This window comes from Ursus americanus, chromosome 14 (genome assembly GCF_024610735.1).
Source record: "Ursus americanus isolate L20-20 chromosome 14, mUrsAme1.1.p, whole genome shotgun sequence".
Classification (NCBI taxonomy): domain Eukaryota; kingdom Metazoa; phylum Chordata; class Mammalia; order Carnivora; family Ursidae; genus Ursus; species Ursus americanus.
In genome coordinates this window covers 19,146,534-19,161,048 of record NC_142140.1, presented here as the reverse complement: position 1 = coordinate 19,161,048, position 14,515 = coordinate 19,146,534, and the positions used below count along the sequence as shown (strand labels likewise).

The 14,515-nt window shown below is 46.6% G+C and overlaps 1 protein-coding gene across 2 annotated transcripts in view; it reads right to left on the bottom strand.

The window, feature by feature from the left end:
* SHQ1 (SHQ1, H/ACA ribonucleoprotein assembly factor) overlaps window positions 1-14,515 on the bottom strand; it is a 331,525-nt gene that overhangs the window by 160,366 nt on the left and 156,644 nt on the right. Inside the window, exon 12 of one of the 2 annotated variants that reach the window (XM_087866854.1) lies at window positions 9,348-9,439. The exons of the other annotated variant lie outside the window; for it this stretch is intronic. Within the exon in view, the coding sequence (XP_087722980.1) occupies window positions 9,348-9,439 (92 nt within the window). The remainder of the gene's footprint in view (window positions 1-9,347; window positions 9,440-14,515) is intronic. 2 annotated transcript variants of the gene reach the window in all.

Genomic DNA, 14,515 nt, shown 5'->3' with positions numbered 1-14,515 from the left:
ATCCTGGAGGTGGCAGAAACAAGATCGCTCTCTTCTAGGAACTTCTCTACTCTACTCTCCCCTAGGCTGACTGCCAGTTCTGGAGGCCCTTAGGAGTGCCAAGGTGCGAGAGGCAGGTGTGGTTACAGCCTCCTCGAGGCTGCCATGCCCCTTTCTGTGCTCTCCCTGGCACCCTGAGTCTTTCTCAGTTTCTTTCTGCCTAAACTCCCCAATGGGCCATCTCTACCTGATTCCACACTAAGCTAGGCATGGAACCCTGGGGTCTTCCCTCATCTATCCCGGGAATGGCTAGGGACCCAGCCTCTGGAGTCAGATTAGTTATGTGACTCGGCTTTGTGCCTTAGTTTCCCTATCTGTAAAATCAGTGGTCTCATAGGGATGTTAGAGGATTAGAAAACATTCGTAAGATGCTTAGAATAGTGGCTGGCACATCGCAAATGCTCGACTAAAGTTAACTGTCGTTGGGGATGGGAAGGAAGAAAACACTGACTCTCACTGAGCAAGTCTTTGTCTTACGCTTGGACAGTAGCTTTAAAATTCAAAATGCTGAAACTTTAACCCTTTCATTCCCTGAATTCTGTAGGTCCTTTCTTTCCCTAGACTATAAAAGCAAATGGTCTGGCTTCACAAATTGGGGAGCTTGGGGGGTGGGGTGTGGTTTAACATCTCAAAACCCCACCCTGCCCAGTCATAGGTGGACAGTTCTGTTTGAGACCTTCTGAGCTGTCCTGCACTCACCCTGCAATTCCCACCCCCCCCACCCCTCACTACCACCACCTCCGCTGTCTATAGGGTAGAATTCTCAGGGCTATAATCCCCTACAATGACTGGCACAGTGTATCTTGCAGTCATACCCATTCATTGGATCTTTGTCATGATCTTTGGAAAAAAGGAAAAAAAAAAAAAGGCAGAACCGGCTCTCAGCTACCACCCTTTTTTTTAAAAACAAAATTGTGTATACTCACAAATTTGTTCATAATTGTGACACTTGGGTTTTCCATTCTACAGAGGCATGTAAACAGATTAGAATGGAGTTCTGCCATGTATATATCTCTTAGCCATATGTCTAACATGTAAACATATTGCCCCTGTAATCAAATCTGCTAAAAAAAATCTTTTTTGCATTATGGAAAACTTCAAACATATATGAAAGTGGACCCAACGGGACCCTCGATGTCCAGGCACTCATTATTCTCAACTCGTGGCCAGCCCCGCTTTGTCCATCCCTACCCATATATTTTGAAGCAAACCTCAGAGATCCTATCACTTCATCTGCAAATATCACTGCGTTTCTCAAAATGGGAAACACTCTTTTACAACATAGGACCGTTATCACAACTTTCAGAAAAAGTAATGATTCCTTAATATCATCAAAAAGCCAATCAGTGTTCAAAAAAAATTTTTTTTAAAGCAGCATCCAGTTTGATATATCAGGGATGGTATTTGCACCTTGCAAATTGTTTTAGGAAACAGCCTGAGCCTGTCCGGATGAATAATTCCATCCCTCCCTTTTCTTCACAGACAGGAACGTCATAGCCAAACCCACAGCCAGTTTTGCCAAGAACTCCAAAAAGGCGATCACGTGTCAAATAACCATGGAGACGCGGTTACAAAAGGAACACTTATTCCTTGCTCCCTTGTTTAGACAGAGCAATCTAGAAGCTGCTGAGCATGGAGGGAGGAGGTGAGCGCTGCCTGCAGTGGCTGGCACCTGACAGTGTGCTGCTGGGCAGCCCCAGGGGGGTCAGGAGAGCCCGCAAGGGCTTGGCCAGCTGCTGTCAGTACCAGGGTTTAGCATGCCCCTGGGGGGAGTTGGGCTGACCGCAGAGCTGGAGGAATTAGAATCTCCAGACTTTCCTTGTTAGTTTCTTCTAATGGTTCAGCAGAATCCAGCAGAGAACTCATCTGAGGTATTATTATTATTATTATTATTATTGTTATATTTCATCTGGTTCTAATGCTGATTATTGACATGATGAGCCTTGTGATATTAACCTAAGGGCATTTCCAAGCCTGGTCCCTCAAAGTGACTGACTGCATTATTAGATGTGTGGCCTATAACGGCTTTCCTTTAGACACCTTACGTAAATCAAGGTGCCGATAAATCAAGAATGAAATGATCCTATTACTTTTAAAAAATATATGCACAGAAATCGTCTCATAACAGATGCTCTGCCCCTGTTCTTCGGCATTCCTGTTTCTGTGTCTTCATGCCCCGGACTTTCCAGGGCTGCGAGAGGTGGGCAGGGCTGCAGTCAGAGTTAGTGCCCCCAGGATCAACCAGTGAGGGACCCATGTTGGTGGAGAAAAGCCCCCCAGGTGCGATTCTGAGTGCTGTTCTAGAGTGCTTCCCAGAGGTCCCAAACAGGCCTGAGCCCCAGTTGTCCACAGAGCTAGCGTATTCATTATCTGCTGCCCTTCCTGGCCTATCCCATTCCCTCCATCCTCCATCCATGCTTCCCGGCATTACCTCCCACTATAGGGTGACCAGTTAGTTCATCCTGGGAAACCCCCTACTCCCAGAAAAACCAGGACATTTGGATACCTTACCTTCCCAAAAAACATATTTGCACTCAAATCCTTGTCCCAGGGTTGGTTTCCGGAGTACCTGAATCCAAGCCAATCCATACAGACAGAAGAACCCGGAATGAGATGTGCCTCTTCTCTGGGTATTCTTTGGGAATAGAGCCCTCTGGAGTTGGGCAGTGGGGCAGTTCCTTAAGTATTTGGGGGTGGATTTTTGAGAATGGGCTTTTCACCAAACCTGTATTTGATGTTTTTACAAAGAACACATATCATTTGTCTACATTTTAAAAAATACATTATACGGGGTGCCTGGGTGGCTCAGTCGGTTAAGCTGCCTTCGGCTCAGGTCATGATCCTGGAGTCCTGGGATTGAGTCCTCCAGCAGGCTACAGTCTCACATCAGGCTCCCTGCTCAGGGGGTAGCCTGCTTCTCCCTCTGCCCTTCACCCTGCTCGTGCTCTGTCTCACTCTCTCTCAAATAAATAAATAAAATATTTTAAAATAAATAAATAAATAATATATAATAAAAACTTGGGTTTTTAAAAACAATTAGCAAATATTTGTTTAACAATTTTTAAAGAGTCATTTTCATTTCAGCTTTTTAAAAGGAAGGAAGGAAACCAAAAAATTTTTAAGTGTATTATGATGACTTAGGGCAGTGTTTTTCACATTTTTTAAGCCTCCAAATCTTTTTGTGATGCAATCCTACATGGCTCCTCCAGTTATAACCAGATATGAGTGGAGCTGCTGTGACTGAAACAGAGTTCTGGGGCTGCAGCCCCACCCATTCAGTTGCTCCCTCCAGCCCCCCAACTCCTCCCCCACCTCAGGTAACCACTAAGCACTTCCTGAGAACCCTGAGGTTTTTGTTGGACCCCAGTGTGAAAACCACTATCGTAGGGGATTATTTAATGGCATGAAAAAATATCACTCACTTTTTACTTTAAAATATGTAAAAACATGAGGGGCGCTGGGGTGGCTCAGTCGGTTAAGCGTCTGACTCTTAGTTTCGGCTCAGGTCATGATCTCATGGGTCATGAGATCCGAGCCCTCCGTTGGGCTCCGAGCTCAGTGCAGAGTCTGCTTGAAAATTCTCTCCCTCTGCCCCTCACCCAACTCACTCTCTTTCTCTCTCTCTCTAAAATAAATAAATAAATCTTTTTAAAAACATGTTATACTATGAGAAGGGCAAGTCAAATCAGCACACACATGCGATCTTGAGTTCGTGGGGGAAAAAATAACACCTTTATTCATATACACTGAGAAAAGGCTGGAAAGAAACACACCAAAGATATCCATGGTGGTTATCTTCTGGGGACTGGATCCCCAGGATCTTTTCACATTTTATTCTGTGCCAATGCTATATTACCTCCATTTTCCACCGTGAGTAGGAATTATTTTTTAGGCAACTGAAGGCACAACACATGATTTTAAGGAGGGGAGGAGAGTAGGAAATATGATTCCAAAATCTCAGGCAGACAAGAGCAGCTTCGGACTAGATTTTCATTATTCTTAGACACTGATCTGAAGAGCAGGGCCTTATTCAGGCTTAGAGGGTTTAGCCAGTGAAGACAGCATAATGCAAGTTATAGCCTGTCAATTCCATGCTCAGCAAGGTCTTTGAAGTTTCTGATAATGATATATGAGCACTGCCTATAAAATAAGCAAAACAAGGGGTAACTCTCCTGCCCCCATTGCAGTGGAGTGGTTCAGGCTATGGAGTAGGCAGTGCCTCCCACAAATGTGGGTGCAGTCAAGTCAGACACGTGGCCAAGGAGGCTTTGAAAGGAGACTGAAGCTTTGCCAAACCCGAGGCTATAGTAGAGAATTAATGGTTAAGTGTGTATTTCCCCCACCTGCTGCCCGTCACAGTCACCTAGGGAGCTTCATAAAATCAGGTTCCTGGTTGGGGTGGGGGGCGCCTGGGTGGCTCAGTCAGTTAAGTGCCTGCCTTTGGCTCAGGTCAAGATCTCGGAGTCCAGTGTCGGGGATCAAGCCCCATGTCGGGCTCCCTGCTCAGCAGGGAGTCTGCTTCTCTCTTCCTCTCCCTCTGCCTCTTCCCCCTGCTCATGCTCTCTCTTTCTCTCTCTCAAATAAATAAATAATTTTTTTTTAATTGGGTTCCTGGGGCACCTGGGCGGCTCAGTGGGTTAAGCACTGATTCTTGATTTCCACTCAGGTCATGATCTCAGGGTCATGGCGAGCGAGCCCCGAGTTGGGCTCCAAGCTGGGTGTGAAACCTGTTGGGGATCCTCTCTCTCCCTCTGCCCCTCCCCCCCTCAAAAAAACCGGGCTCCTAGCCCCACTCACTGACCCCCTGATATCTCCTGAATGGTATTTAGGACCTGCATTTTTAACAGACACACTGGGGGATTCTCATGGGAGGCCTTCATGAAGTTCATCATCACAGCTAGGTTCTAAGCTCTAGGAAACTTACATGCCTGTTTGCTGCTGCAACCTAGACACTGTGTGAACAACCCCTGGTGCTCTAACTATCCAGGGAGGCAACTATTTATTGAAAGCTCACTCTGTGCCTGACATTTCGCTAAGTGGTTTCAAGTCCATTCACCTTAATTACAACCCAAAGTATGCATCTATCCATTTTGTCAAGGAGGAAGCAGATTCAGCGGGGTTAAGAAACTTGCCCAAGATCACTTAGAAAGAGGAGAGGCAGCATTGGAATCCTGGTCTGAGGCCCAAACACCAGCTCATCTCAAACAGCTAAGCCACTTCTAGAAAGTTCCATGGCTTTTTCTTCCTTTTCCTGGGAGAAAAATGGTACCAGAATTCCCCACTCACCTTTCTCATCTCCTATCCTCTACCTGCTCTTCCATTGGTCTACACGTGCAGGCATGTGCCCGAGCACGCACACACACACACACACACACACACACACCCTCTTTTAAGTTTTACCTGCATCTAAAACAGCACCAGAATCCTACCCTCAGGACATTCTACACAGAGGTTTATTCTCACAATTTTCTGACTTCTTGTTATAACATGTCTTTCCTAAGCTACAGGAAACCAGTTGTTCCTTGATTCCATTGTAATTCTCTTGCTTATTTGAAAGCAATCGTTGCAAACCATCCTGAGCAATTTGGCTGTTCGAGTTAAGGTATTTGATGGTGGTGTCCCCATCCTCCACTAGTCAGAAGTCCACCAAGGCTGCAGGTTTCCTCCCCTGACCTCCTAACCGGATGGTGCGAAACAAACAGAGCCCATCTCAGCCCGAATTCCACGAAAAAGGGAACAGTGATTAGCAAGCAGACACATACACAGCCCTTCAACCCATTCTGTGAGCCTGGGGACATCTCAGGGAGCTGTCCTTTTAGACACTTCAACAGCCTCTTACATGAAAAGTTCATTTGAGGCAGATGTGACAATACTTCAGTGCATTATTTAGCTAACCTACTCAGGCAGGTGATAAAATCAACCTTTTAACATCCAGACACTGGACTGGCTGGACATCTGAGCTTGGTGCCTTTCCAAGAGAACAAGCAACTGGTCTTGCTAGATTCATTTGCAAAGTTCAGGCAAAGCAGACACACCATGAAACGTTTCGAGCCTTCTACCTTTCCTGCATGCCATTATTTTCATCAATGAAAAACCATTTTAGAAATCCATTATGCTAATTAACACACCCGTGGGTGCAGAGCTAAGACAGATAATTGAAGCATTTATGGTAACTTCCTCTGGAGTGTGGGACTGTGATCTTTCAAATGTTAGCTAACTGCCCCTACAATGTGAATGAAAGCTAACACACACATGCACACACACACACATGCACGTGTGCACACTCAAGCACACGTAACATATCATCTATGCTTTAGCTTTAGAAATAAATTATAGACAACAGATCTGCGTAGTAGCCACCATTGAATAAGAGCTTACCGTATGCCAGGTACAGAGGTAAATGTTTGACCAGAAAGAAAACTGATCTCATTTAATCATCACTGAGGAAATTGAGGCCCCAGGAAACCCAACTAGAAAGGATGAGCTGGACTCATACTCTGGCTCACTTGACAGCTATAAATCTTAACCCCTCCAGCAGACTGGTTGCCTGTAAGTTCTTCTAGGCCTCCTGGGAATTCTTCAGTCATCATCAACAATAATTTTTCATTCTTGGCTCAAAACGTTGAACAATAAATAAAATCCCAATCCCTGGGAAATATTCCACAGCATGACTTCTGAGCATAATTGGTTCTGAAGCAGGCTTGGGAACGCCTCTGGGGTGATAACTGTGTTCTACCCAGAAACGTGCAGGGCAGCCAGCTCTGATAGCTCCCAAGGCCAAGGGTGGCCAGAGTTTGAATCCCGCCCCCCTTTTCCTGTTGGGCCTCAGCATGGAAGCCTCCTTTTCTGCCCCCCTCTACTTCCTGTCTGTGTTTGAATATGTCAGGTGCCCCGAGGGGTGGGGCACCAAAGCTGAGGAGGAGGGGAGCCAGTCACAGCCCAGGAGCACCCTCCCTCCCAGTGGCTATAATAAACTCTGGAGCTGCCGGGGCAGAGAGGAGAGACCGCACACTGGGGGTGGTGAGGCACCTTCCAAGGCTGGATACTTAACGAAAAGAGAGCTGAAAGAATGTGCTGATGGATCAATGCAGGGTCTACAAGAAGAGAGGAGTCAAGGCAGACTTTAAGATTTGGAGTGCGAGCCAAGAAGAAGCCTGTTGTCATCAACCAGATGGGGAAGACCATAAAGAGCAGGTTCAAGGGGGGCCGGCCGGACCTGTGAGGTTTGAGAAGCCTGTTAAGTATCCCAGTGTATTGGTTTTCTATTGTTCTGTAACAAATTACCACAAATTGAGCAGCTTGAAACAACCCCATCAACAGACAGTTCCATAGGTTGCGGTCCAGGTGCGTTCCGCTGGGTCTGCTGCTCGGCCTATCAGAAAGTTGAAGTCCAGTTGCCCACAGGACCGAGTTCTTGTCGGAGGCTCTAAGGAAGAATCCATCTGCAAGCTCATGTTCATCATTGGGAGAATTTGACTCCTTGCATTGTAGCCCTGAAGTCCCTGGTTCTTTGTTGGCTGTGAGGTGATGGCCACTCTTAGCTTCTAGAAGCTGCCTGCATTCCTTGCCGCCGGGCTCCCTCCAACTCCAAGCCAGAAAGCGCGGGTCAAACCCTCCAGCTTGGAACCTCTTACATGCTCTTCTGCCACCAGCCAGAGAAAACTCTGCCTTTAAAGGGCTCTCGTGATTGGATTGGACCATTAGGATCTTCTCCTTTTCTTAAAGCCAACTGTATCATCTAATCATGGCAGTGCCGGCCATTACATTCTCAGTCCCAGGGATCCTGTGGGGAGCATACACCGGAGTGGGGGTGGAGGCAGAAAATCATGGGGGCTTTCCTAGAATCCTGCCTGCCACCCAAATGGAAATGAGGAGGAGACAGTCTCCTCCAGAAATTTCCAGGGCTGCAGGATAGAGCAGGAGGGGGAGGGGACGAGACCATCTGGATCTCTTTAGCCTCTGGAACTTGAAGCACTCAGGAAAGAAGGCCTGGCCCTTTGAAGGGCCCCATAGAGTCTCAGAACCCCACCTCGGGCCTGCCCTGCCAATCCTCCCGCACGAGCCCCGAGGCATCTTGGCTGCGGTATCCCTGTGTCTGGCAGGTGAGTCAACATTTGGCTTCTCTCCTGGGCTTTCTTGGAAAGGGCTATGTTCCAGGTTGGCAGCTGTGCTGGCTGGGAAGGAGGAAAGAGAAAAGCCAAGTTCTGGGGGCCCTGCTGCCAGGCAGGACACCTGGGCCTTCTCCCCCTCAGCCACTGCGAATGACGGGAAGAAATTTCACTACCACTCCAGGGAAGCCGGAGCCACAACAAAGCAGGGTGGTAAAACTCTAGGCATCAAATCAGTGACCTAGCCTCTCAGTGTCACCATCCGTAAAATGGGGATGGTTATTAGCAGCTACCACATAGGGGTTTGTGACAATCAAACAGCAATGGTATCTGTAAATCATTTACCGCAGTGGCTGGCACATAGAAAGTACGGACAAAAACACACAATAAATACTATTAACTGAAAGGTAAAAGAATGGCGAAGAGAGGCTGTTCAACCAGAAGAGATTAAAAGGAGGAAGGGATCACATAAAGAGGTCAGGGGGACAGCCAACCCCTTTGATGAGAAACTTTCATAATATTGAAATGCAAGCTAGTTGTATCTATAAAGACCTACGAACAGACAAAGGACAACTGCTAAACCCCAAGGCATGGTGGATTTTGATTGAGGCAGGCAGTAAATCTGGATAGGATGTTCCCAAGGCTCCTGGGTAGCCAGATAGGGCTTCTGCTTCCCGTAGAAATTCAGGACAGAAGAGAGGGACGAGCAAGGGGCAGACTACTATGCTGGTATGTTGCATGCCACATTTGGTCACAGGTAACAGAAATCCACCCGAGCTTAGTGAGGTGGGGTAACATTTGAGGCATTAACTGTGGGTTCACCCAACCCTGCTGCATCCTGAGGACTTCATTCCCTACCGTCACCGCCAATCCAACTCGGCCTCAACTGAGTTGCTTACTCCGTAAGGAAACAAAGCAAAGCCTGCTTATACTCAGGGCAGCGCAGTGGGAAGATGAAGACCACGGTCTCCACCAGCGTTGCTCCAAAGAGCTGAGAGTTCCTTGAGTTGATGTCAAGGCATTTCTCTTATCTGACAAAGACCACCAAGCCCTATCAATCATCCAGTTTGCAAGGATGTGTCCCAGGGACAACACCCTTTCCCCAACCAATGGCCAGGACAAAAGCCTCCCAGGACAGAGAGGCCCACAGAACCCTCTAGAACCACTGAAAGCAGACAGGGGCATAAAAATAGGTCTTACCCCTGACCAAAGTGGATAAGCTGGGAGCAATCTGGAATCCCCGCTGACTGGGAACTTTGAACATGCTCATTCGAAGGCTGCAACAGGCAATCCTGTGGACAGACACCCAACAACAGGAAATTAAGGAAGCCAGGCCCTGCCCCTGTTTGGGTGTCAACTGATCCCTCCTTTGTATTTACAGACTGATGTGCTCTCATTCTGCCTTCTTAGGAAAGTGCACACAGCATTAGAGTCCCTCAACCCGGCTCTACACGATCTCTTAGTTCCAGTACTGAGCACCGTCTAGCTGGAGTTGTATGTCTCAGTTCACATGTTTAAAAGGCAGAAGCTGGCTTGAGCCTATGGACTGTTACTGGTTCGGTTTACCTGGGATCCAGTTAGTGGTGAGGGGTGGGGTGTGGGAGTCACATGATATAGATATGGCTGCTTAGACCCCCCTCTTTCTTCCAGTGGGGTGTGAGTGACTAGATACTCAGAGGAGAGACAGGGCCTGACAGGTTCCCTGAATGTATCCACCACAAACCACCCCCAACCTAATTCAGATTTCACAAGTTCTCTCTGATACATCATTACAGAGTTCTCGAAATCTAATCTATTCCAGAACATTCTCAGATAGACCATGAGGGAACGAATGCATCTTTGTATCCTCCCTTTCTTCCGGAATCAAATTTTCGATATTATTTGGAAACTAGCTATACAGAAATCCCATTTTGCAAAACCAAGTCTTTTGTAGTTAATTCAATGAAAACCTCCCACTTTTCTTTTCACCAAGTCTGTTTTCATAGGAGGGCTTGTTTAATGTGGGGTACACCCAGATGGGTATTTCTCTGGCAACAGGGTGTCATGGAAGAAGCCAATTAATTACAGGACAGTTAACGGCCTTGTCCAGGTTAATAGTGCAGCCAAGTGCCACTTGCTGAGCCTTCAACTCTTCATTAACTCGAATCCCAGTTGTAACTTCCTGCTAGGGCCTGGAGTTCTGAGTTTCCTTAATCCACCAGATAGAAGCAGAGCAACAGCAGAGGCTGTAAATACTCTGTCAGGGCATGAAGAATAACAACAATACGGCATTCATATTAGGAGAGGAGATTCATTCATCACGGTTTGTTTACCCTCTCAACAACCCAGTAGATTTGCTGTTGCTGTCTCTGGGGAAGCAGCTGGTGTAAGGAAATCAGATTGCAGTGAAAAGAATGTGAGCTTTGCAGTCATATGGGCCTCATTTCAAATCCTGGCCAAGGCCCGTCACTTCTTGGATGGGGCCAACCTGTACGGCAGCTCTGATCGGTCAGTGCCCATGCTCTAACCCTAGTTAGAGAGCCTGAATGTCAACCTGCTTCTCAGGTCCTCACTTTTCTTCTACAAAATGGGGGAACAATAATACTGATTTCATAGGATAATTGTGACGGTGACTTGAGATCATATATGTGAAAGCACCTTGTATCTGATTGGTGCTCATTATGTTTGCTTCTTTCGCATAATTACAGACTTTTTCCAGATTGGGCTAATCTTCTATTAAGGTTTCAGAGAGGTTTCTTCTACTCAGGTGTCATGACTGACCAAGGCAAACCAAAGGGAGCTAATGAGGAAAGCCAGACTTTCCTCATTCTTATGGGAAAAAAATTTCTCTCAGGTAGATCCTACCTCAGGCTTGAAATCCATCCTCTTTTCCAGACCCTTCCCTCAGTGTGGCAGAAGCTTCTCAATGCCCCCTAATATCAGCTCTCCCCTAATTCTATAATAATACAATTCTCACAAACACACCAAGTTTAAGCTGAACATATGGCCAATGAGAAAGAGAGAGACAACATTCCTGAGCATCCCTTACAGATGACCACGAGGCAAAGTTCTCACCAATGGGATGTGAGACTGTGCACTTACTGAGACTGACTGAGTTCCTCTTTTCCCCTCCCTACAAGCTGAAATGTGAAGAAGGAGCTGGTCAGCTGGCCTTCACCACAAAGATGAAGACAACACGCTGAGCAACAAGATAGAAGGAACCTGGGTCCCTGGACATGCGACACATCTGTCCCGGACCACCCCCTACCTCCAGACTGTTGCATGAGAAAGAAACACACTTCTGTCTGGTTCTAAACCCTCTACTGGGGGGTCTCTTACCACATCAGTTCGCTCTATTCCCTAACTCGCAAGCTACTCCCTAATACATCCATCTTACCTTCTCAGAACTCATCTTTACATCTTGCCTTGAGCAAGAACCATCTGAAGCCCAGATCAGATCTACCTTTAGGATAGATCAGATTTCATAAACGGGCCACTTGTAAACCAGATCCAGCCCACACGCATGCTTTGGTTGATTCCTATAGTATATTTTTTAAAATTTCAGATTTGTTGTCAATATTTCTAAAATTGAGAAGTTTCACCTAAAAATCTAACTGTTCAGGTTTCTTGAGAAATCAGAAGGTCTGGCAACCCTGGGCTACATTCTTGCTTGGAAAAATCCAGCTGCTAGCCTGCTTCAGTTCATCATGGTCAATGCCTGTCACAGACATTGTTGTACCCTTGGATCTTGCCAGTTTGGGGGCCCAATGACCAGACTTCCAAGACCCGGAACCTATGTCCCTTTGCCTGAGGGCTTTCTCTGGTCCCCTGGAGCCTGCATTGCCAGAGGGGCTAGAGAGTGAAAACTACCAACCCCCAAAAGACCCTAACCAACAACTGATGGAGGTTGATGTATAAATATCCCAGCTCCCCATTCCTCAGAAGGGATACCTGGAGAGCACCTTTTACACTGGCCCCCAGAGTTTGAGTCCCAGTTTTCCAGAGTGGAACTCACTCCATAATGTACCTTTTATTGACTGGCTACCTTCCCTTCCCTGTCCTGATTCCCAGTTCCCTCCCAACATTTCCCAGAATCACCTTCCAAATAAACTACCTGCATTCAGATCCTACTCTCGACATCTGCTTCTGGGACAGCCTAAGTCACCAGCCCCTTTAGTCTTCCATGTGACAGTAAGCCTTTATCACCATGCACTGTCATCTTTCTTCTGGTAAAGAAATGTTTATCTGTGTTTGATCTTCATTAAAAGTGAAAAGGAAAGGGAAAGATAGTTCTGGAAGACAATGTGTTTCAGAAAAAAATAGGTGAGTGTCTATTTTTGTGGGAGTAAAGAATATGCCTGCATGTTTAACATGCAAATACTGGCCTGCTTAATTCACTGACGTTATCTGCCCGACCCTCAGCTGTTCATGTTTGTGATCCCTGGTTTACAGCACTGAGAACTCATGTTAAAATTCAGGAGTCATTAGCCCCTGACTTTGAATGAGGCTCTGAGATTAGCTAAGCGGCCATGCAGGAGCATACTGAGGGAAGAGGTAGGGAGACACAGAACTTGCAAGGACCAGTTTGGAGGAAGGGCCAAAGAAAACTTAGGCACTTGAGCCAGGCAAAGAGGGTTCAATATGGCATCAGGGTAGGGGGCCTGAAGGGAGCTGAAGCCTTTTCCCGATCCTGTGAAAATCCCTTCCCCCACAGCGTCCAAGGGGCTCTGTGTCCACACCCTCGACCAGAGCTTGGCTCTCCTTGTTCCAGCACAACTTCTGGGTATGCTCTCCTGACTTTGCACAAATTCCTGGAAGGTGGAAGCTATGCCTATTCTGCTGTTTATCCCCAGTGCCCGACGGAGGCCTTGCCATAGTGTGGGTGCCTAATAAAGGTTTGTCTTCAATTCCTGTGGACCAGCTTGATCCTAGAGTGAGCAGTCAGAATTGCTACGTAAGCCAGGGGGCGCTGTGATTCAATCCTCATTCCTCAATTGGGGAGCTGAAAAGGTTTCATGGCTGCACTGCAGTGATGAAGAGTGAACTAGCTGGCCCCACACTATTTAAAGCCAGGAACATGGGCTTTTTGGAAAATTAATTATCTCTTACCTAGTTTACAATCTACAGGGCTCTGGAGTCAGACTGTCCAGGTTCAAATCCCAGTTCCCCTACTTACTAGCTGTGTGACCTTGGGCAAGTCACTGAACCACTCCACTTCCTTAAAAGATGGGAATTAAATGAGCTAATGCGTGCAGCGTGCTTTGCCGTGTGCCTGCACAGAGGAAGCACTTAAAATATGTTGGCTATTATTGGCTCTGACTGAGGACAACAGGATCCTGGTTAAAAAGAAAGCCAGAGTAGAAAATTATCTAGAAGGATATGTTCTAGCGCTCAAAGCCCAAAGCTAGACATTCGGCACAAAGAACACATATTCCAGAGCAGGGCTTCTGACCTTTCCTGTGTTGGCATCCATTGAAGTGATGGTCCCGTCTCAGAATAATGGTTTTTAAATGCACAAAATAAAATACATAGGATTACAGAGAAAACCAGTTATATGGTTATCAAAATATTAAACAAATTTGCGATATAGTAATGCTGGTGCTACTTTATTAACACATAAAAAACAAGATCCAGCAGCAAGTCTAATTACTACTGTAATTTTTAAATAGAGATAAGCATAAAATGTCATTTTCAGATATCTGTGACACCTGCAATGTGATATGAAAAGGTCTCTGATTTCAATGTACGGCTAAGTTGTAGGCACTACTAATATAATTTTGAACAGAAAGAAATAGCAACTTTCATTTCTAGATTAGCAAATATTAAAAATAAGACTTTTTCCCACCCAAGGTAAGAACCTATCTCCTAGGGAGAGCCAGAAAGAGCCCAGGAGTGCATCGAGCATATTAAAAGATGCCCAAATCTGCCATCATTCCTTCTTCCTTCCTTCTCTCCACCTTGTATGAAGAGACATAGGGAATCCAAGCAGGACTATGACTTCTGGAGGGGGGTGTGTCTCCTTCATCAAGTCAAGGGAGGAACGCACCAGGAGAGTAGCCTGGAGAGACTGAGGGTGCTTACAAGGGGAGCTGGGGGCCTCATTTCCTGGTTGGACTGCCATGAACAAAGGGAATTTCAGACCCATTCAAGAAGGGCCAGGAGAGAACTGGAGACAGTGAGGTGGAGAAAGCGTGCAGTCAACCCTCCCACCACTAAGGAGGATGAGGCAGGGACTCTCCTTTGGTGAAGAGGACCCCACAGGCTTGAGTCTCAGTCGGGAAGGTGGCCCAGAGGCAAGATCCCAGAAGCCAGTGGCTGGGGAGGGGGGTGTTCCTGCTGAAGGGGAAGTAGGTGAAGGTCAGGCAAGGGTGGTTCTCCAATGCTGCAGA